Here is a 21857-nt window from a genome sequence, read left to right on the forward strand (position 1 = left end):
CACGTACCCTGGGGGTCTACGTAGTGATAAATCGATACATTGTGAAAACACGACTTTGACAACGGGTTTTTTTGTGGTTCCAGTAATTGAAACAACTGCATTTGAAATTTACCACAGCTTAATAGAACAATTCGATCAAACTACCAGATTCACAGGGAACGTCACTAGAATAACAATAAAGCGCTCAATTTAGAATTTAACACAGTGGAACTTGCAAAAACGGCCGCTTCCATAAAATATTTGTTTAAAAGTTTCCGTTGTATTTTCTGTCGAAGTAATTTTACGAGATGAGGAATAACTCTTAAACTTTATCGTCCTTGCGTGCATAGAATATGTCTTCGTCGTCTGTGTCGGAAATTAAACACGTCAAATAAATTATAACATTACGTGGCAAAAATACTCGTAATTACAAAGTACTTACCGGGTGTCTGCGACTTCAATCAGTTTATACGAAGCGTACGATTGGCTTCGTTTCCACCATTCCCACACGGACAATTCAACGGACATCGAGGTTCCTGTGTAAAAAGAAGCAATTGTATTGAAAATGGTCGTCCAAACCAACCTAAGGACGTAGTTTTTCCGATTTGTAGATTATTAAATTAACTGAAATTTCCTGCTTAATTAACGAAGTTAGAATAATTAGAACAAATTAAAACTAAGTCACGAAGGAATAGTATACTAAACGCCAAATGAATCGTATTTCAGAGTTAATATCGCGGCATATAATTAAAAAATAATTACTCTCGATCATCGTTTCTTTGTGATAACTGATCCCGTTGACAATTGACAATATCTCTCCATCGCGTGCAGACGTGTGGGCTCGCATCTAATTCCGCCTCTTCCAGGTATTGAATTACGTAATAAATTATTTCTGGGAATTCTGTCAATAAGCTCGAGCTGCGTTGAGATATTTGTCATATTTCTGTTGTCTTTCGACCAGACATTTTTTTTTTATATTTCGGCCATTTTCTGTAAATAAAAACAAATTGTTAACTGAATGTTGTATAACTTACACGAGTGATATAACGCTTGGACACTCAATTCAACATTATTTACAACGAATTGTTCCCAATCGTTGACTCCAGTAGTTTCCTTTCTACACTAATACAAGAACAATGAAATAGAAACGCATTAGTAATTAAGAAGACAGTTTTTAACAAACGTAAATTCAAACAAGCTTGTTTGTTCTTCGACTATCATCAATCTGTATTGATCGAGTGACACCCTCTGTATATCGGGTTATTAGTGCACAGAAAGAATATCGACACCAATATGTGGGGAAAAACACGCGGTACAAAGTGATACTCTTCACTAAGCGATTTCGTCAGACGTGAGAGTCCCAACACATTGGTCTTGGTATTAATATGCAGGCGCAAGAGGCAACACCTGCTTAAGTAATGATATTTGTTCAGAAAGACATACAACAGATTTTGTTATAAAATATATAGACTTTAAGAACAAACTGAAACAAGGAGGAAAAAGAAAGTTGCAAACTAACAAATCAGTAGGTTATTAACTAATTTAGCAGTGAACGATGATAGTAAAACTTAAAAAATCCGCTAAATATAGCACAATTATCTATTATCAAAATAATGTATAATTCGTAATTGATGTTTTAGAACCTGATTGGTTTAGAATATCTAATCTAGTTATTTGTAATTAATTACTTTCAATTTTAACATCAATGTATTATGCCACGTGTAACGCAGATAATTTTTATATTTCATTTAATGTTATTTTTCCGGTTATTGTTTATCTGAAATAAAATTCGATTTATAATTAATTCATTGTTTGATGTATTTATTTGTTTAGAAAAAATACTATAAAATTTAGTCAACTTGGTAAAAATATTAATTTTATAACCACGTATTAATTAACATTGAATTTTATTAAATAGAATAATTTTGTGCATTTTTATTACAAATTGCATTATAAAATGTATAATTATTGCATAATAAAACAGTAAATTCAGCATAAATAAAAAGTGGACTTTTATAATTAAACAATATTTTCTGTACAGAAAGTTCGATAATGAAAGTAACATTCTCCCATTCGGAAAAATTATAATAAAATTTGTCATTTTTAGAAAGGATCGTTGACGGTTCTGTGGTTTTCTGTAGCATTAAATTGACTTCGGGAATTTCATTTTCATTGCTCGAACCTAAACTTATCTATTTCATTTAATATCCATGTCTCCGAAAGATAAAATAAAATGAGGACAAAATACACCTCGTATAAAAGCCTTTTGCATTTTAACAATATTTCGTTACCCCATAAAAAGTCTCGAGCCTAAATAGATTAAAAGAAATGTTCAACTACAGTATCTGATACAAGACAAGAATAAAATCGTGCCCCACACACTGACACATCTGTAGATACAGAAATTATCTCCCAAAATTTCTTGTATTTATCGACGTTTCGAGGTCCCCTGAGCCCAAAATATAAAGATCTAGAACGAAGTCATTTTTCCCGAAGCGACATACTTTCCCGTTCTTATAACAATCGAGAAATTGAGAAACAAACAGTAAGACACGAATAAAAGTAAGGGTCCGCAAAAATATCCCAAATCGGGCTGGAAATTCGCTAGGATTTCGGCCAACAACCGGAGCTGGCCTGATAATTACTTAGTCAGAAGTAACTAAAATGGGACCCGGCTGTTGGCTCTCGACAAAGTTGAATGTCTTCCCAGCCAGGGCCGGATTTACCAATCCAGGGGCCCTGGGCACAAATTCGGTGGGGGGTCCCCCTTTATGAGTAGGCAAATTTGATGATTTAGAAAATTTACACAAAATACTGTACTTTCAATTAGATTTGAACTAGGAAGTTGTAAATTTCATTTAAAAATAAGGTTATTGTAAACATACGTATATTTTATTGTGTAAAACTAATTATTTTAATTTAACTGAAAAATACCCATGTGAAATTTTTTCCCGAAATTTTCCGATGTTTCGTAGGTTTTTTCCCGGGTTTGGTTTTCTCTGCCTGTTGCCCTCATGATTAGGCCACACTAGGCTGTCGCGGTAATAGGAAAAAAAATTATGTTTAAACATAATTTTTTTTCACTTTTGTGGGGGCCCCTATTTTGTGGGGGCCCTGGGCACAGGCCCCAAATGCCCTTATGTAAATCCGGCCCTGTTCCCAGCCATGGGCAAAATAATAAAATAAAAGTGAAATTTTTAGAGGTACTGTACTTCCAGACAAATCAGGACCGTAGGACTTCTGGGTTACACAAAGAGGATAAGGAACATTGAACTTATTTTTACTTTTGTCTGTTTCTGCTTTGTGAGCAATAAGAGAGCCTTCTTTCTACATCCGTCGTACAGGAAATGTTTTTGATTTGTTGTAATTTAAACTATTTGAATACGCTGCATTTGTGTTTAATTAGTTCGATGATTAGTTTCGAGATTGAAAAACGCGCGATTTATTTCACACCATAGAGAAACTAATTATGACCCCTTCGACCCGCTTTGGGGTGAAATAATTTGTATTTCATAATACTATAACTAGGAAAAAATAATGTGGTGGATTTTCATTTCCTTTCACATCCCCATGCCGTTGACAATAAATAGTTCATTTGCCTTTAGGGGCAATTTCTCACCCATAGGACAAGAGATTGCCCTTCTTCATCGCAATAATGAAGTCGAAAGTTTATCCCATTCTTGGGTGGTTCGGTGGTAAACGCTTGGCAGTAAACGAGTGAGAGACCACCCACATTGGAGATGAACAGACGCCAAGGTAAGCTTCACCCTCCTCCTATTTAAGCTGATCTGTGACTTGGGTGAAAGCTGCTCGCAAGGACGATCGGTAATTGGTCGAGAGTTCCCGTCCAAAAGTTCTTAAAATAGAGGGCGAGCGGGAGAAAATGGGAAAAGGGCTGGAAACTGGTAACACAAAAGTCTCGGACACTTGAAATGCCTGTTGAGGTTAGAGAGAGAAAGCCAACACGCAAAATTTCTTGGAAACGGGGAAGTGCTGAGACCGAAGGAACCGAGCAGTAGAGTTACTCTACAGGCTGACACAGGCTTCTCCAAAACGTAATCGTTCCCGAATGCCAAACTCGTACGCCAGGCACCACGCTCGATGTATCTTGTATTTATTGTGTTTTCCAACTCGTACAGTCTATATATATTTTGTAAATAAACTGTGTATACCGATTATCTTGTGCGTGGAAGTGTGCTTTCACCGAACCTACATCAGAACTATTTCGACTCGTGCTTAATTTAGGAAACCAACTGGAGAAGACGGAGTTTAGGCAGGAAACTTCACCGAAAGGTCCGATGCAAACCGGAAGTCACGTAACTACAATTCAAATAATTTCTCCCCAAAAAGAGTTAAATACATAACCGGCACGACTTTATTATTAAATGAAAAGAGTGATGTACGAAACCAAGCCACTACTAATTTGAAGTACGGAGCATATACTTTAAATTAAAAAATTATTAAAAATATATTAAAAAATCGCATCCCGGTATTGTCACCAGGTCAGAATTTATAACTTTTTTTAACGTACTATCAATAAATGATTTTCATTGTTCTAGTTTAATTTCAGACTCAATTTTTGCACATTTTTGTTTTTAAATCTATTTTATTACTTGGGTTAGAATCTCGCTATCACTCTTTTTCAAACGAAGACGAGTCTTGTGTTTCCGGGTTAATCCCAGGATTTTATATTTTAAGATGTAATCTATTCTTTGGCATTTTTGCACGCGTGACTTTAAACTCCATCTTGCTGAAAGATCGCATCGTCATCTCGCGAACGATCTTCCATTATGCAATAAGGAAATATTCGAAGATATCTCCACTTCTGTCCCGTTAAAAATCACGATTTTCCGACTCCACTCCAGTCGAAAGAACTGGGAAACGCAACGCTACCCGTGATAATAGTCCCATAATTGCACTAAATTTCAAGCGTGATTACCTACAATTAGACAATACTTATCAATTTATTTCATATTGTTCTAAACGTTTTGAAAATCAATCAATTAAGTATGAAATTGTGAGTATTTAACACATTAGTTAGAAATTCATATTTTCACACGAAGATAAAGGATAAAGACCTCGTCGTTTAGTTTAATCATATTCAATTTTACCCAGTTCTTGTCATTTAAGGTTGGCGGGTTGGGTGATGGATTTAAATTATCCTAAACTTTTCGAACTGATTGTACGTATTAATGTCAATGCGAGAGATTAATGAAGTAATTAAACACAGAAAACTAATTAATAAATAAAAGCCGCAAACGACCGTAATTACTATAATCGTTTCCGCGTGTTTTAAAGTATTTGACTTTTATTTTTAAAGTTTATTCCTCCGGATTTCGCTTTATATAAATTCAAAATCCTTCCTTTTTAAGTTCTCGTTTAAAGGTAATCATTTTCGGATGCAAACTGCCTGATTTAATTTCAGTTTCTTCCTGGAAAGATAAACTAATTCTTATTACTTAAATATGCATAAATTCTTTGCCAGAGTTTCGTATTTTGTACTTTTATTAACTCGATTAAATGCTTTAAATATTACAAGTGGTTAGAGTTTCGTCCACGCAGGAAATCATTTCTGTGTCTTTTAATTATTTTTTGCTCTTCTTTACGTACGAAGAGAGGGCATTTTTATTTTTTATTAAGTTTGAGAAAAATTAATCAATAATCGCGAGAAATATTTTATATTTTGTCATAATATGATTAAAATGAGAAAACTTCCAATCGGACAAATATGTAAGTTTGCCGATTAGGGTGGGGAGTTTTATTCCCTTTCGTCGAGACGGTCTAAGGTCACGAGTGTGTGGGTGGTGATTTTAGGAGGCAGAAAAATGTTGGTCTGTTACCTGTCTGTAGGAGAAAATTGAGACCAGATTAGGTGGCGAGAAAGGTCTGCGGAGATGGTTTATTCGACACCGTCCTCTCGACTATTGTGAGGTCAGCCGGGAGTACGAAGTTGGGAAAGTACTTTCTACCACTTAATCGGCAGTTAGTTGTTAAATGTAACCTTCGGTCGTCTAAAGGTTGGCTTCCAAATTGGAATAACGAGTGTTTTGGAGGGACTTATATTATGGGATGACAGTTGCGGAGTCCGGTAATTGCGAGATTATCTTACTCCTAACGTCGGGATTCCTAACACCAGTTAGTCGATATAGCGGCCAAACACGCTTTTAATTTCCTCGCGTATGATCGAGTGGGTCGAGCGAACGTCGAACGGGAGTGCACCGAAAGGATGAGTCGTGCATATAACAATAAACGAATAAATTTATTAAATCGAATTAAACAATTGATACAAAAAGTTATACAACAGATCGATTAATTAATCGATTACAATAGGGTATATATGCAAATAACATAATTCCAACCAAATATACTACGCCTAAATCAATGGCTATTCTATCTAATTTCTACGCGTAACTCGCGTATGGAGGTCAATTCTGTGTTACAACTTTATCTAAGTGGTGAGTGGAGAGAGTTACCAATATCTAACAAGACATACAACCTCAGAAGTATTCTTGTAGTCTTCGGGCATCGATGTCTACTAAATATAGAGTTCTGAATGTCCGTAATTCGTCGCGGACTCGAGTATTCACCTTGATACGGGAGCTGACTCGTAGGATACAATTCCTCGAATATATTCCAGATTCTATTGGATTCTTCTATCTACGGAGAGCCTTCTCTACGCCTTCGTTATACTGTGGCCTCGGGTGGTGCCTTCTTTGTGGCTCTTTTATATAGAGACAGGTCACTAACTCCTGCCGAACTTTAGGCCATCTCTCGGCTATCTCGAGGCGTTCTCGAGGCGTCTCCTCGATTTCGGCCGACTCGTGGAGAAGCCTGTTGATACGTACTCTTCCTCCGAGGTACTTGTGGCAACTCCTCGATTTTGGCGCTAACTTCGCTAATATTTTTTGTCAATGTCCAATCAAACAGATGGATTTCTCTCACGTGAAAGGATGCACGGAGGCAATCTTGAGGAGTAAAATCGTCAGTTGAGTCGATGATGAAAGGGGTGATAAGACTCCGCATAAGGAAGTTGATTTCCGTCGAACCGGAATTTCTTTCCCCTTCTCAGTCGAAGAAGTCTTCATAGTCTTTACGAGTCTTCAGGTTGACTTTACCTTCCATTTGGTATCAACACCTTATAAACATAATGCTTTACGTTTCTATATCTCTCTCTTTACAAATTATAAAGAATTTACACAAAAAATATGGGAAGTGAAAGTTTGTTACATCTTCCCCTTCAAAGGAAGTTCCGTGTTGCGCTTCCGTTGAAAAAAGCACAAAGTTTGTTGAAGTGTCAACAATAAAATATAAAATATTACTTCAATTATAAACATAAATTTTTCAAACAATTCCATAAAATACCGACCCCTAAATGCTGATTTTCACACTATGATCGCGCTTTGTTGCTATCCCATTTAATACATTCTCGCTTCGTCTTACTTTATTGCGTCTTAACTGTTACATATTTGCTTTTTTAAGTTTCTTTTATTCTAAAATTTTGTTTTCTCTTCTATTCCTTATAGAGCAGCGGTTCCCAACCTTTTTTTGACCAGGGACCAGTTTGATTTGATTGTTGTTAGCGGGGACCACGAGGTTTAAGAAAAATAAACTGTGTCAATCTAAAAGTAAACTTTAATCAAAACTTTTAACATAAGTAATCGTTAAACTCGAAAGTAACACGCTTTAACAGTACTATTATAATAGAAAACATCATTTTTAGTAAAAATTAAATTCAGTTTGTATCGATGTGGGAATAATAATTTAAAATAAATAAAGTTTTAAATCTTTCGCGGACCATATTTTAGCTCTTGCGGACCACTGGTTGGGAATCGCTGTTCTAGAGCGACGATGTCAAAGTCCGGTGTCGCCCAATCGACACTTACGTAACTTGTTTTCTTGACGGTTTAAATTATTAAATTTTACATTTCCTTTTTATTTACTATTTCCTTTGCCTGGCAAATATAAAACGAATACAATTTATATTTATTTCATATTTAGTTATGAAAGTTTTATTATAATAATTTAGCTGGAGTCGGACAGAAACATTCTTTTTTGTCACAAAACACGATTGATTAACACCATTCGCACACGTCTTAAAGAAAGAAAACAAGTAATATAATAATTTAAAATATCAATTTTTGTAAACGAACAACTCACTTGTAATAAATGTGCAAAACAAATTGTTTATTCGTAAAAATTTCATTTAACGTTAATCCGGTATTGTTCCTTTCACGGCAACAGAAATAAACCAGGAAATTAAAAACTGTGTACGTCATATTTCTATAGGAAATGACGATTCAATGTAAGTGACGTTATAATTTATCGTGTTGTCGACGTAGCGACAGTTGAGATATCGAGTATTAGGTGTTCGGAATTGTGTTTTATTGTTGATTCTTTTCTAACGATCTTACTTCTGAGATTCGTCTGTCGATGTAATTACAAGACTCATTGGACGAGATGAGGTGGGTTATCTTTTTGCAATTCCTATTTTTAGTGGTAAATTCTTGTCAACAATTTTGGCAACATTGGGGGAATTTTTCTTGTCCGTCATCGGCAAACAGCTGCCATAAATCAAATAAGTTTTCCTCTATTGAAATATTTGATCAATCCTTACTCATCGAGTGCGGCGAGGAAACGATCGACTCTCGTTTGATGCGATGTTTGGACGTTAAAAATGTACAAGAGATAACATTTACCGATTGTTTTCTGTCGGAAATTGACTTTGGAATATTCACTTTCGGGTATGAAATCGAACGCATCAAGATAACGTACGAAACATACGAACATAACAAAAATTTCGAGAGCGCCTCGTTTAACAACATGTCCTCTCTGCGATCTGTCGAAATACGAAACATGAGGACGTCGGATCTTCTAAATTTAACATTTCGCAATGTTCCGTCGCTGACTTCACTGAAAATTGTATGGTATAACTTCACTTTATTTCCGAACAGACCTTTCCGAGAGTTAATTAATCTTTCCGAATTGTACATCACGAGTGGTAAGTTAAAAGTTTTACCCGAAGATCTATTTTATAACCTTTACAATTTGACAAAACTGGATTTAACTAACAATGAAATTGAATCGATTCATCTACTTGTCTTTAGACACCTCGTCCGATTGGAATATTTGGATTTAAAATTGAATCGGATAAAGGATTTACCCAGTGACATGTTGAAAGGTCTCTCTAACTTAAGGATATTTTCTATTTATGGAAATCGCAGATTATCAAAAATTCCCTCCGAACTCTTTAAGAAACTGCACAACTTGACTAAATTCGATGCAAGGGGTTGTTCCTTTTCTTCCCTCGAAGAAGATGTATTTTCTGACTTAATTAATTTGAAATTCCTCGATTTAGATTCCAACCGAATTGGACATCTCTCGCCGAATCTTCTCAGAAATAATAAACTGCTGACACGATTTACCTGTTGGCGTAATGAAATATTGACACTTCCAACAGGAATTTTTCGTGGACTTTCTGAACTGCAATTGTTGAACTTGAAAGGTAACCGGTTAGGAAATCTTCCCGAAGATGTTTTTCAGAATTTGTCGTCATTGCAGATCCTCGATTTATCACAAAATCGCCTGACATTTTTAACATTTTTACAGGGAAACATCTTCCTCCCTTTAACTAATTTAACGTATCTCAGTCTATCTGAGAACAAATTAACTAAACTTACTGGGAAGCGTCCTTTTGGCAGCAGCAAACATCTACGTACTGTCAGTTTAAAGAATGCAGGTTTGACACAATGGCCGGTGGTAAATTGGACAGAATACAACTTGACTAAAGTCGATTTGTCAAATAATCATTTTGAAACTGTGAAATTGCCAATTTACACGCCAAATCGCGTGCAAATTGATCTGTCTAATTGTAAAATCAGAACAATTTACGTGGATGACAAGAAATATGGATTTCGAATGCCGACTTATAATTTAAGTAATAATGAAATCACTTGTGATCACAAACTGCAGCAATTCGTTTCTGTGTTTAAGTCGAATATGGAATTAGGAAAGGAAATGTTTTCAAATATAGAGAACACGAAATGTTACAGGGAAAAAAGAAATTTGCTGGATAATACATCTTTCCTAGTCATAGGAAATTATTGTCCGACTAATTGCGATTGTTTTGCAGAACATAATCACGTGATAGTCAATTGTTCCGGAAAAAGAATCGACAGAATTCCCGACGTTCTCGTTTCGAATGCGACGATTGTCGATTTGAGTAATAATTACATAAAGCAGTTGCCAAATGTCGATTGTGTGACGTGGAGAAACGTCACCCATCTGCGTCTGAGTAATAATTCAATAATTAATATTTCGGATTATTTTCTTTTGCCAAACCTGAAATTCCTGTGGTTGGACGGAAACCGGTTAACCCAATTACCTTCCGGTTTAATGAACCAGATCGACGTTTCTCCGGAATTTAAACTTCACTTATCTAGAAACAATTTCACTTGCCATTGGCATTCGCTTTTTACCAAGGACTGGTTGCTGAGAAACCGAAAGAAGATTGCCGATTTCCCTAATATTTACTGCAGAAGAAATTCGTCTTTTGTGTCTTTCACCGAAATTGTTTCTAACGACGGACTCGCAGAAATTCCAGAAGATAATTTGGCATCTTCGGTAAATGATTTTTATTCGAACGAGTATTGATTGGATGAAGTTAGTTCTATTTCTGGATGGAAAATGGCAGTGGCTGTTCTTACTTTGCTCCTGTTAATATGTGCAATTATTGTTGCCTCCTTTGTTTACTGTCGCAGAAAAGGAAGTGTCGAGAAAGTGCCGAAGGCTAAGCGAGAAGAAATGATTTATTGTAGTGTTTACACCTGACAAATTCTGTAATTATAATGTTTCGTGTTTGAACGCTTTAATGAGTAATTTTTCATTTGCTTCTATTAAAATTAATTTTCTATACTTTAAATAATTGTAATGTCTTAAATATTAGTTTTGTATACTTTTTTGCGCATTTCGACTACGAATTATATTATAAAATGTATAATTATTGCATAATAAAGCGGTAAATTGAGCATAAATAAAGAGTGGTCTTCAATAATTAAACAAAAATTTTTCTGTATAGAAAGTACGAAAATGAAAGTAACTCAACGAAATGAAAGTAACACAAAACGCCTTAAGTTGGTTAGAAATTTACTTAAAAACTAACTTTTTCAGCCAACTGTCTCTCCGGTTAAACCAAATTCGAATATAAATATAATGGAACATATTTAAATTAATTTCTCAGTAACGTAAACTGACGTGTTGTGATTTGCATTTTGCAGCGTGAGTTTACTTTAACGAAAGTAACATTTTCCCATTCAGAAAAATTATTATTAAATTTGTAATTTCTACAAAAGATGACGATGTAGAAAAGTACACCGTCATTGATCATCATTTGAAATATTATAATGTAGTATAAAATACTACAACTGTTGTTCCCAAAGACCAAATTTCATTCGAAATGCAGAAATATGATCATAGATATTATTAACTAATCGATCTTTCCCTCGTAGACGAGTATTAACGTCATTTAGGTGGCTAATTATATCGACCAGAAATGCGAAGTGGCAAAGCCACTCTTTGTCGCAAACTCTGGGATACTTTTTGACTCGCTGGCGAAAAATGATTGTATTTCTTGCTGCAAATCAAACGCTCCTTTCAACATTTTGGCACGGGTCGGGCATCTTACTTCTGCATAAAATATAACGTCGTTATAATCCGAGTGCAAAGGCTTTAGAAATTCTTGGAACTGACGGTGATTGGACCCGTTCGACCTAATGAAAATCACTATTTTGACGACCACTTTCGTGACATAGTCCATTTTGAGGGACTCGGAACACAAATTCTCCCGATGAATAATGCAACGAAAATTTAGCATCGAAGTATTACCGACTTCGAAGGTCTCATTTTCAATCAATTTTACTAAACCTTCGTTTCCCAGCCATTGCCGGAGCATCATCCGTCGTTAAGCCCGATAAGTTGTTACGTTGTAAAGAAAAACGATTGAATGTCGATGTAACTGCCTCTTACAAATCTCGTGACTTAGTAGTGTCCTTAAGTAAATTCGATGCTACTAATTCTTCTGTCTTTTTAAAATGGATATCGACACCCCCGACAAAAATTGCCAGTTGGGCAGTATCTGCCATATCTGTCTTTTCATCCGATGCTAGAGCGTAAAATATAAACTCGAAAGTGGTTATGAGAATGAGCTCGACTTTTCAAATTATCTTCAATACATTCCAATGTTCGTCCACGCGTGTAATAATAGTCCGACGAGACAGACTTATTCCTGAGAAATCCTTCTTCTTTCTAGACACGGAATTTCAACCACGCTCTCCAAACATTCCTTAACCAATTCACCCTCCAATTCACCCTCTGATGTTTTTGCTCGTATCGTGGCTACTGCGTGACTAGCTTTTACATAGCATTTTAACTCTGAACCCGCTCTAGTAAATATCTTTTCTTGTTCAGACACTTTTTTTGAATCATTTACTTGATCTTGTCGAAATTGCCCTTTGTACTTATCAAACTTATTTGCATGTTTAGTCTCGTAGTACCGTTTGATGTTATACTCTTTCAGAACAGAAACAGATTCGTTGCGTATGGCTCTGTTTTAATTTGCACGAAAAAATAGTTTATAGTCCACCTATCTTGAAAACTTCTTAATTCTTCTGTGATTCTTCTCTTCTTTGGTCCAACGTCTTTACTAGTTGACGCCTTGGTAGGTCTTCGTTTTTAACTGAAAACAAGTAAAACGGCAAAGCCGTATTTGGGACAAGACTATGTCTCGGACACTCACTGCTACTTCGACGCTCGCGGCGAAGCTGGTTGTCATTCTCCAATCTTTTTTGGTATCGCTGGTTTTGAGCGCGATCTTTGAAACTTTGCGGGTCACGGCCATGGACACGACCACTAGGTCGTCCACTATGCATTTTAGGTGAAATTAACCTATCCAATTTTGAAATTTGGCCAGGAACACACGTGCGTAAAATTGTGTGGCAGAAAACTGAATCGGAAATCAGCTTTCGGTTCGGTTTCTGTTTTACGCTTTTATGCCAGAACACACATACGTAAAAATTCTGGCCGAATAGGAAACACCACTGCCACTAACAGTGCTAATTTGATTAATTTTTTCCTCTCGTATATCTATCCCTTTGTACCTTCCATTTTTTCTCCGCTTCCTCTGCTATAATATAAAAAATTTAAATTAATGGACTTGTATTTCGAATTCAAATAAATAACGTGTGATCTAAATACTAGACCTATATATCGATTCTACTAGACCAACCTGTTGTTTGAAATTTTGCACCTATAGCCATCCATAAACGTTGTTTAAATACAGTGCCTTTATACGTGACACTGACGTGGTCGAACGGATTCGATAAACTGCTCTATTTCGTTTATTTTTCGTTTTTTCGAGATCGTCACAATTGTAGGTTTAACCCTCATTGCTACCATTGTTAGAATAAAAACCACGCGTCTACTTTGACGTCACAGAAAAGACTTCTCTTTATTGGAAGAATTCTGGCATAAAAATTTTACGGCGTAAAAAGTACAGACACGCTCTACACTTGTCAGTTCTTTTTCAGCCAAAATTTCAGAAAAATTTTTACGTTTTCTGTTTTATGCTAGATTTTACGCCGAATTTTACGCGTGTGTGTTCTTGGCCTTTCTCTCCATTGCGTGTCGCTCCGAGTTCAATTTTTGCCGATGCCTAACGAAAATTTCCCGTTTTTGATAAAAATAATCGTGGTTATCGTATCGTCCGAAATTGTTTTATTATTTTGCACAAACAATATATATATATTAATAAATGTAAAAAGAAAACAAATTACATTTCGGAAGTTAGTTTTAAAATAATATTATAAAATTATAACGACGCGCCATCTAGTTTCAAAAACGTTCCAATGACGAAACGAGATATCTCCGGTCGATCGGTCGAGGTTAGCGCGTGGCGACCAGAAATATGTGGGGAATAACACGGGACAGGTAAGTGGGTTTTTTCAAAGATTCGTTTGTCAAAATTCGATTTCACAATATTTGTATTTCCAACTTCCCAACTAGCAACGCGTGCGCAAATCTCGCACTACTGCCTGTTTGTAGAGAGTGTCGCCATTTTGTATTTTATTTTGTCTCGGTTGTCGGTCCCCCGACTACCTACGAACCTGGGTTTTTTTATGCGCGCATGATTTGGGCACCTAGTACTCCGAGCCAAATTGCAACTCTTGACACGTACTCCTTCATACCTCTAAGCTGATAAGACAGCAGGCAGTACGACTTTATAAACAAGACAGTCTTGTCAAAAATAAAACACACTGGTAATACTACTTAATAATAATTAATTAATTTAAATTACATAAATAAAACGTTTCAGGGTTTACTTACTTATAGAATCGAAATGGTAGACAGGATACTTGGTTAAAGTAGTTTGAAATCTTATTGTAAATATAATAAATATGTGTTTTAACGTCGATGGCAAAATCTCTCCAGACGAAGTAGCGATAATAGAACGAAATTACAGAATAACACGGAACTTTGTCAAGCTGGATTGAAAGTAGTCACGAGGACAAGCCCGATAGCGTTGCGAGCATTCCGAAGACTGCGATGACTACAGAACATGCATCAGAAGTTGAAGTCTCACATTCGATGTTATCGACACCTATCATCGGACAAAAGACTAAGTAACTTTAAGTGTCAAAAAGTGGGATATTTGAAATAGCTCAAAACAAATGACTTTTTTTAAAAATGCAAGAAGATATTTCAAATTTCTCTTAGCTATAATTTAAAAATATACGATACGAACGACTCACGATGTAATGTTCTTTTGGTGGTGTGTACAATAAAGTTAACATTTTACGTTCATTTGACTTAGCTCTGCGGGTCTGGCGTTGGCCATCCCTGCACTACGAAATTGTGCGATAAGCTTAGAACTCTCCTGTACCATGTCACTTGACCGGAAGTTCAATGTTTCTTCGATAAACACTAAAAGTTTTAAATAATTCTTCCATAAAACCTGACGAGTTTAAGAAATACGAAATACCTAGAAGGGTTCAGTAAAAATTATTACTTTACCATTACAATTATGCAAATCACTAATAAAAACATCAATGCGCAGAATCTGTCGCGAATCGGGTCACAGGGATAAGTTTGAGCAACGCCATGCCGAAATATCCATTGCATTTTTATAAATCAAATAATTTTTATTTACAGTCGATTTTCTCATTTACACGTAGCGTTATCTATTGGCATAAAAGTTAAAATAATTAACTAAATATAATTCTTACAAAGTATATATATAATTTTTAAAAATTTATATTATATTCGGCGAATTACCGCCACAACGATATAGCGCGAAACGGATGCGCCATTACGCCATTACTGCGAAAGGTAGCGCACGGCACTGGCCCGCCCGGAGTATAGTAGTGTTTTGCCCCAGTACTGTACTGTACATCATACTTTTGCCGTTAGCGATAGAGCCGTGCCGGTAACGTATCTAACTCCTTTCGGGGGGAAATATTTGTATGGAAATAACGTGACTGGCGGTACAAATCGCGAGTTCATATATGGGTAATCTGGTTCTTTTCTCTTACGATTTCCACCTCTGGTCTCGGCTTTCATCTAACTCCGTTCTGGAGATTAAGAAAGGTCAGAGACTGAGAATCTATAGCTATACAGTTTTTTTCAAATTACAGCTCAATAATTTTTTATAAGACAATATTTCCGAGAACATAGAATACTTCCCGCGTAGTTTATAGTCTGTTGCCAAAATGTTAAAAAATTTGTTATCATAAAAGCAATTATTCTAGCATTTTTACTAGGATTTCTCAAACGGGATCCCGGTTGTTTTTTTAACCCGAGAAATCCCGCAAATTTTTTAAAAATTCACTTTTTTCTTATTTTACGTTGAGGTTGAGGAAATTTTGCAAATAGAAAGTATAATTAACTCATAAACTGTCAGAATACATTTTTATTTATTAATTTTAAACCTACTTATTAGCTTTTTAAATTTTTGCTGGTTACGGCACGTTACAAATGGTCAATAATCGATGCGTAGCTTATTTGTGGCAGGACTCTGAAAATTCTTTACTTGTAATATCTGGAATAATTGCGCTTACGCTGTTTTAGTTTTAACCATGCCCAGTGGCTTCGATAACTGCGTAAAGCCAGGTTGTGCAAATTGGGCCAGGATACGAAGAAAGTCTGCCAGTATGAAGTTTTTCGGTACTTATGGGTTAATAGGACGCCAGTCGGAATTTGCCATCAAAATCGCATTTTTGAATGAAATTATCTAAATAACAATAGAATAGTAAATTTAACTCAAAAATTACTGTTTAAGTCGTAAAAATGAAAAAACGGCCAGAAGGATGATTATTGATATCGCGTCTCCGATTCCAGCAAAGAGAAGAAACAGTGGGGACGCGCGTTCTAACCTAACCCAACCTAACCTATTCTAAGAATTTGGTTGATAATAATTATGATAGTTTATTAGAACGTGCGTCCCCACTGTTTTTCTGTTTGCCGGAATCGGAGACGAGCCGCCATTTTGGCACCGTAGGTAACATTAACCGTTAAGTGTAATCGTAAGAAGTAAGCAGTTTTTGAAATGTGTTAAATATTAAAACTAAGCGTTTGTAAATCGTTAATTTGTCGCTCGATTTAACAATTGTTTTAAATTTGAAAAATAAAAACTCGCATTATTCGGAAAAATCGCAATTTCCGACTGGCGTCCTCTTAACCCGTAAGTACCAGTTTTTCTTCGTAGACCTAATTATTAAAGACGAACGAACTGTCGAATTATCGGGCTACGAGCTTAATACCGCTATTAAAGCAGCCGAGGTAGACAAGTCGAGAATACTAGAAAGCGAAAGAAGTACTACAATCTCGAAAACGAACTAGAAATCCTCCGTGCTACGGGTGAAAAAAACATATAACATCTGTTTTCTCTTAAATGCATTAAACACGATTCCGATCACACGAATTGAATCGGCAGCAGGCTTTTCATTAGTTAAATAAGAACCGGATCGAGTGATTGTAATAGTGACCATCTTTGCTTTTTAAAATCTTATTATAAAATTTTCCAATAATTTTTGTATTGTGTTTTATTTAAAAACAAAAATGACTTTTTAAGTTAGAAAGTTGATCTAAGTTCGTTTTTTAAAAATTTTCAACTTAATTCAAAGCATTTTTTCGTTGTTGTTGTTGTATGCAGTTTCCAGCAAACTTTAATAAATTTTTTCTATTAGTGAACATTTCTACGTAATTCAAAGGTAATTTTTAATACATATTTTAATACATTTTTAATACACTGCATTATTAATATGATTTTGGAGGTTGCGGAACGTATTAAATTACTTTAAAAAATGAAAAATAATTATATCATTTGATTTCGAGATATTTTGTATATCTTTAACATAATTAATTTTGTCCCGGGAATTTCCCGGGATTCCGGGAAACGGTTCACTTTTATCCCGGAACCCCGGGACGAGCGAAAGACCGGTAAACGAGAAACCCTAATTTTTACAAGGCTTTTTAAACTTAGCAAAGTCGATCGCACGCTGGACCATCGCGACCCGTCTAACACGGATTACTTTCAAATATTAACAGTAGACCGGTATTAATTAGTAGTGATTGATCATCCTTTTATCCGGGAGGAGGTCGACGACTATTTTTGGTCGAATTAACTCCGACTGTCTTCCGCAACAGTTCCTTATTTCTATCGGACCTGCGGTATAGTGGCATTCGAATAGAAAAATTGCGTAAGACGAGGTTACCGGCCTGCACAAAATATACAGTACTTTTAAGGGGTTATCTCGAGTGCCGAGTTTAAATATTTGGTCCATTTTTTGCGGAATTTGATTGGTTGGCAGATTACCGTTTGATATTCGGCTGCCAATGATACAGTTTCTTATATCGTATTTTCAATTGGTGTCTACTTCACTAATGAATTCGCGCCATTTCGTACCGTCCGAGTGTGGCGATAAACGTGACAATGGTAGGCCGAAATAACCGAAATCTTCGTATGGTTTTCGTTTCAATGTTAGTTATATTGTAGTATTTAATTTATATTACTACAAAGATTGTCTTACGTCGGGTTTTATCAAAGAGTGATCGATGTAACACATTTTAGAACTTCCTTTAGTGACGCGGTGCCTCTAGTGACCGCCTACACTAGAGTCTACTGTACGCGGTTTAAAGAATTTTTAAAATGCGTTACATTGGTCGCTCGAAGTCATAAACTTTCACGTAATATAAACTTCGTAAATATAAATCAAATACTATAATACAGTCAAACCTGTTTTTATGCGGGGGATAGGGACCGCATTAAAAAAAATCTCACGAAACTTCACGAATGGCTGTAAATAATAGTTTTCGCAACACAATTAAAAAATATTTTTTTATGCGGTGAAAGGGACCGCATAAAAAAAGTCTCACATAGAAAATAACTCAAAACCGTACGAAATAGAATTTATTGACAACAGATGTCAGCACTTGACTGCATCGTCTGTTTTACATATTTTTGTCCAGGTGGTGTTTTGTTGACTTAAAAAGTAAATTATTTCATTTTTCGCATATTCATGCAATAATATTACTATAATAAGTGCATTTATGCTATAATAAGTTTATTTAGCTATAATAAGTCAACGTGAGACATGACGAATCGCACGAGACTAGTCGCCAACTATACCGCACAAATTAAAAATTCGCATTAAAAAAATCGCACATAAAAAGAGCGCATAAAAACAGGTTTGACTGTATAATACAATGGAAGAGTTAGAAGTAGGAAATAATGTAATAATCTTAATCTGACGGAAAGGGAATTTCCATAGGAATTCCGCTTTTATCTCCCGTCGTTTTCCCAACCGGTTATTGCGTCGGATTGCGATATCGACGTCTTTTACAGAGAAAAAGAAAGCTTTTGATTAGTATTTATCAATTTAACGACATAACTACTTACGACCCGAGATAAGGAATTGGATAAGTAGCCGTGTCGGTGGCGCGGCCACGAATCGCCTTTCAGGTAAATGTTTAACCTGTTTTTATTCGGTGAGAGTAACGTTTAGAGTAAGTTCCGTAACACGAGAAAAACACTAATTCATTATTTATATTATTTCTCCTACGTCCGATTCTATCGATAAATTAATATAAAATGATTTTATGATGGAAATGTGGAAGATATTCGGAAACGAGAAGAATTCCGGTTTTTCCTCGGCAATAAAAAAATAAAATTTGATAAAAATTTATTACGCGATTTGATTAAAATAATGAAATATTACAAGAGATAAAATAATTATATTATGGCGACTCGTATAAGTGGACATCGTTTGTTTAATCGGGAAAGTTATATTATTACAATTTAATTAGCTATTGTTGCATTAGATGATAATATGTCAGAAGAATATGGAGGAAAACTCACTTGTAATGAATGATCTAATAGAGGGTAAAGTTAAAGCAGACGTCCCTGGATTTAATTTACGATGTTGAATCTATCAATATGTTCCAAAAGGCATCTATGAAATGTATGGTACCTGTACGATAGTGTGAGATTTTAAGCTCTTTTGTGAATTTTAAAGCTTTAATATTTCTAATTATTATTTCCCTTCTGTCTTGAATTTCCCCTCTCTGTGAGAATTAGAAAAGGAGGGGGCAAGTAAATTAATTAAATCAGTCATTTAATTAAAATAATATTCCAACCCGATTTTCACCTCCCCCCGGGAAAGAGATGACGAAGCGATAAAACCAAAACCCATACACATTCTCTTTCCTTTTTCTTGATAGATAAAACAATTTGAATATCGACAATTGTTACTAAGGTCTCCATATAACTCTCGATCTAGTCACTACCGACAATTAATTCCCGTTGTTTGACAATTGTTATTAATTTTATGAAGTAAACCGAGTAACAATACCGGGTAGAAAAAAGTAATAAATTTGTCGAAACGTTCGATTCCTGACAATGAACATAAACAACACCCGGACCTAAATCGAACTTACGTGTTAGAGCACATTACATCACGAATTGTATCAGAATTCCCCCGGCAAAACGCGTATAAAAGGGGATCGTACTCCAGCCTCGAAAAAGGAACCCTCCAGGCAGGAGACTCCGTTCGAACCTCTACCCAGCTACCCTTCGGTCTTTTTGTTTCTGTATTTACCTATATTCACTCGATGTTTATTAAATATTTTCTTTTTATAATTTACTGTTGTCGTCCTTAAGTACGGTCGACACCTTATCACGACCTCACTGACCCTCCACTCGATTTATCGCCATCCCGATAAGCGGGGTCGAGCTCGCAGCTCCACCCCTTCGGTTCCCACAATAGTGAGTGTTCCATCATCAGAAAAAATCTGTGGAAGTTATTTAATCTCTATGCTGCTAAATTTTCTAAAGGTCATACGTTCTGTCTCTATGGAAACACTTTATGCACGTCTGTCGACAATTGTTCATTGACAGACGTGTATATAGTGTTTCCATAGAGACAGAACGTATTTTAAATTTTACATTGATGGAGATAAAGGGAGAAATTAATTTTGGTGCAATTGAAAATATCTGGCATTCTTTATACCTTTCGAGTACTAGGCGACCCAACGGGTCGTGGTAGAATAGCACATAACTATACATTTACCTATAACTTACATAAATAATGTCATAGAAACTTATAAAGCCGGAACAACGGTCAATAACTCCTACAAAAACCTCAAAGAATAAAGAGGCAATGGAGAGAAAGTTACCTTATCGGAAGAGTGCATTAACAACGAGAGCCTTGCGCTACCGCAATTGTGTCAATATGTTCAATTTTCACGTAATTCTTAGGGACGATATACACATCATTTTACAAGATTTCATTTTAACTTTTATTTTTGTAAAACTGAACATAAACGCTATTTATATTTACCTCGTCTGTGTTTATGACGGAAACATCAAATGATTACTATTTAATTCATTTTAAATAAAAATAATTCACGAATTGGACAGAAAATATAACTGATCCCGCTCGAGTTACGATCAAGAAACGTCATTCTGAGACCGTCACATACAAAAGACAATTCTACGTTTATAAAGTTGCTGTAGTTGTATTGAGTCGAGAAAGGAGAGAAAATGTATTATTGTCTATGAAATGTCCTATGATAAATAATCGAAAATAATTCTTCTCGTCAATTACAATACTCGTGACATCATTCGGTTGCAGTAACAACTATTCGTATTTGAGGAAAATTGAGTAACGTTAACGTATGGCGTATCAATATAAATCTGCGCCTTACGCGTCGACATTCTACGAACGTACACCGAGGGTAACGTGTCCGAGAAGTCGAAATAGAAATTTTCGACATCGGACAAGAGACAAACAATAATTTTGAGTAACGTCGTAACTTAACACCTGTATGTTCGACAAGAAGAGTTAAGTTATCGCGCATTTCCCGATTTCTCCAAGACATTTACAAGAATGAAATCTGATTCTGTTACTCTCGGGTGAACCTAGTCCCATTATAGTTCGCTCGTTAACTCAAAGTTATAACTCTGTCGACCGATTAAGTTACGCATACAAAAGTAGCAAGACTTGGAGACGTATGCCGATAAGCGAACAGAACACGCTGATTCATAAATTCACACTTTAATACGAATATAAAAGCACAACCTATAATTAGCAAATGCAAGTTTCAAAATAAAAATTTGCTATCGGCGGTACTTTTTTCTTAGAACTTAATTTTTTAATTAGTTTACAAAGAACAAACTGAGCGGATGTGTTGGCGATCATAATTACACTCATCTAAGATTTGTATAGCAATGCTATGCTGAAAATACCAAAGGTAGTTCCTTCTTTTGAAACACAATTACAAAAACAAATAGATCTTCCGCTTCTTCCAACTAAAGACATTTAGTGGCAATT

At 35.6% G+C, this 21857-nt stretch overlaps 1 protein-coding gene across 1 annotated transcript; it reads left to right on the top strand.

Moving 5' to 3' along the window:
- Positions 1-8261: 8261 nt before the first annotated feature.
- LOC136979000 (insulin-like growth factor-binding protein complex acid labile subunit) lies at positions 8262-10799 on the top strand. The gene has a single exon (XM_067274879.1). It carries the CDS (start codon positions 8437-8439, stop codon positions 10627-10629), a length of 2193 nt encoding a protein of 730 aa, XP_067130980.1. The 5' UTR covers positions 8262-8436; the 3' UTR covers positions 10630-10799.
- Positions 10800-21857: the final 11058 nt, after the last annotated feature.

Source organism: Centruroides vittatus, unplaced genomic scaffold (genome assembly GCF_030686945.1).
Source record: "Centruroides vittatus isolate TY-2023 unplaced genomic scaffold, ASM3068694v2 contig_566, whole genome shotgun sequence".
In the NCBI taxonomy this organism is placed as follows: domain Eukaryota; kingdom Metazoa; phylum Arthropoda; class Arachnida; order Scorpiones; family Buthidae; genus Centruroides; species Centruroides vittatus.

Bases quoted from the DNA above. Each gene is read 5' to 3' on its own strand.
- LOC136979000 (XM_067274879.1), top strand. From the start codon at position 8,437: ATGAGGTGGGTTATCTTTTTGCAATTCCTATTTTTAGTGGTAAATTCT.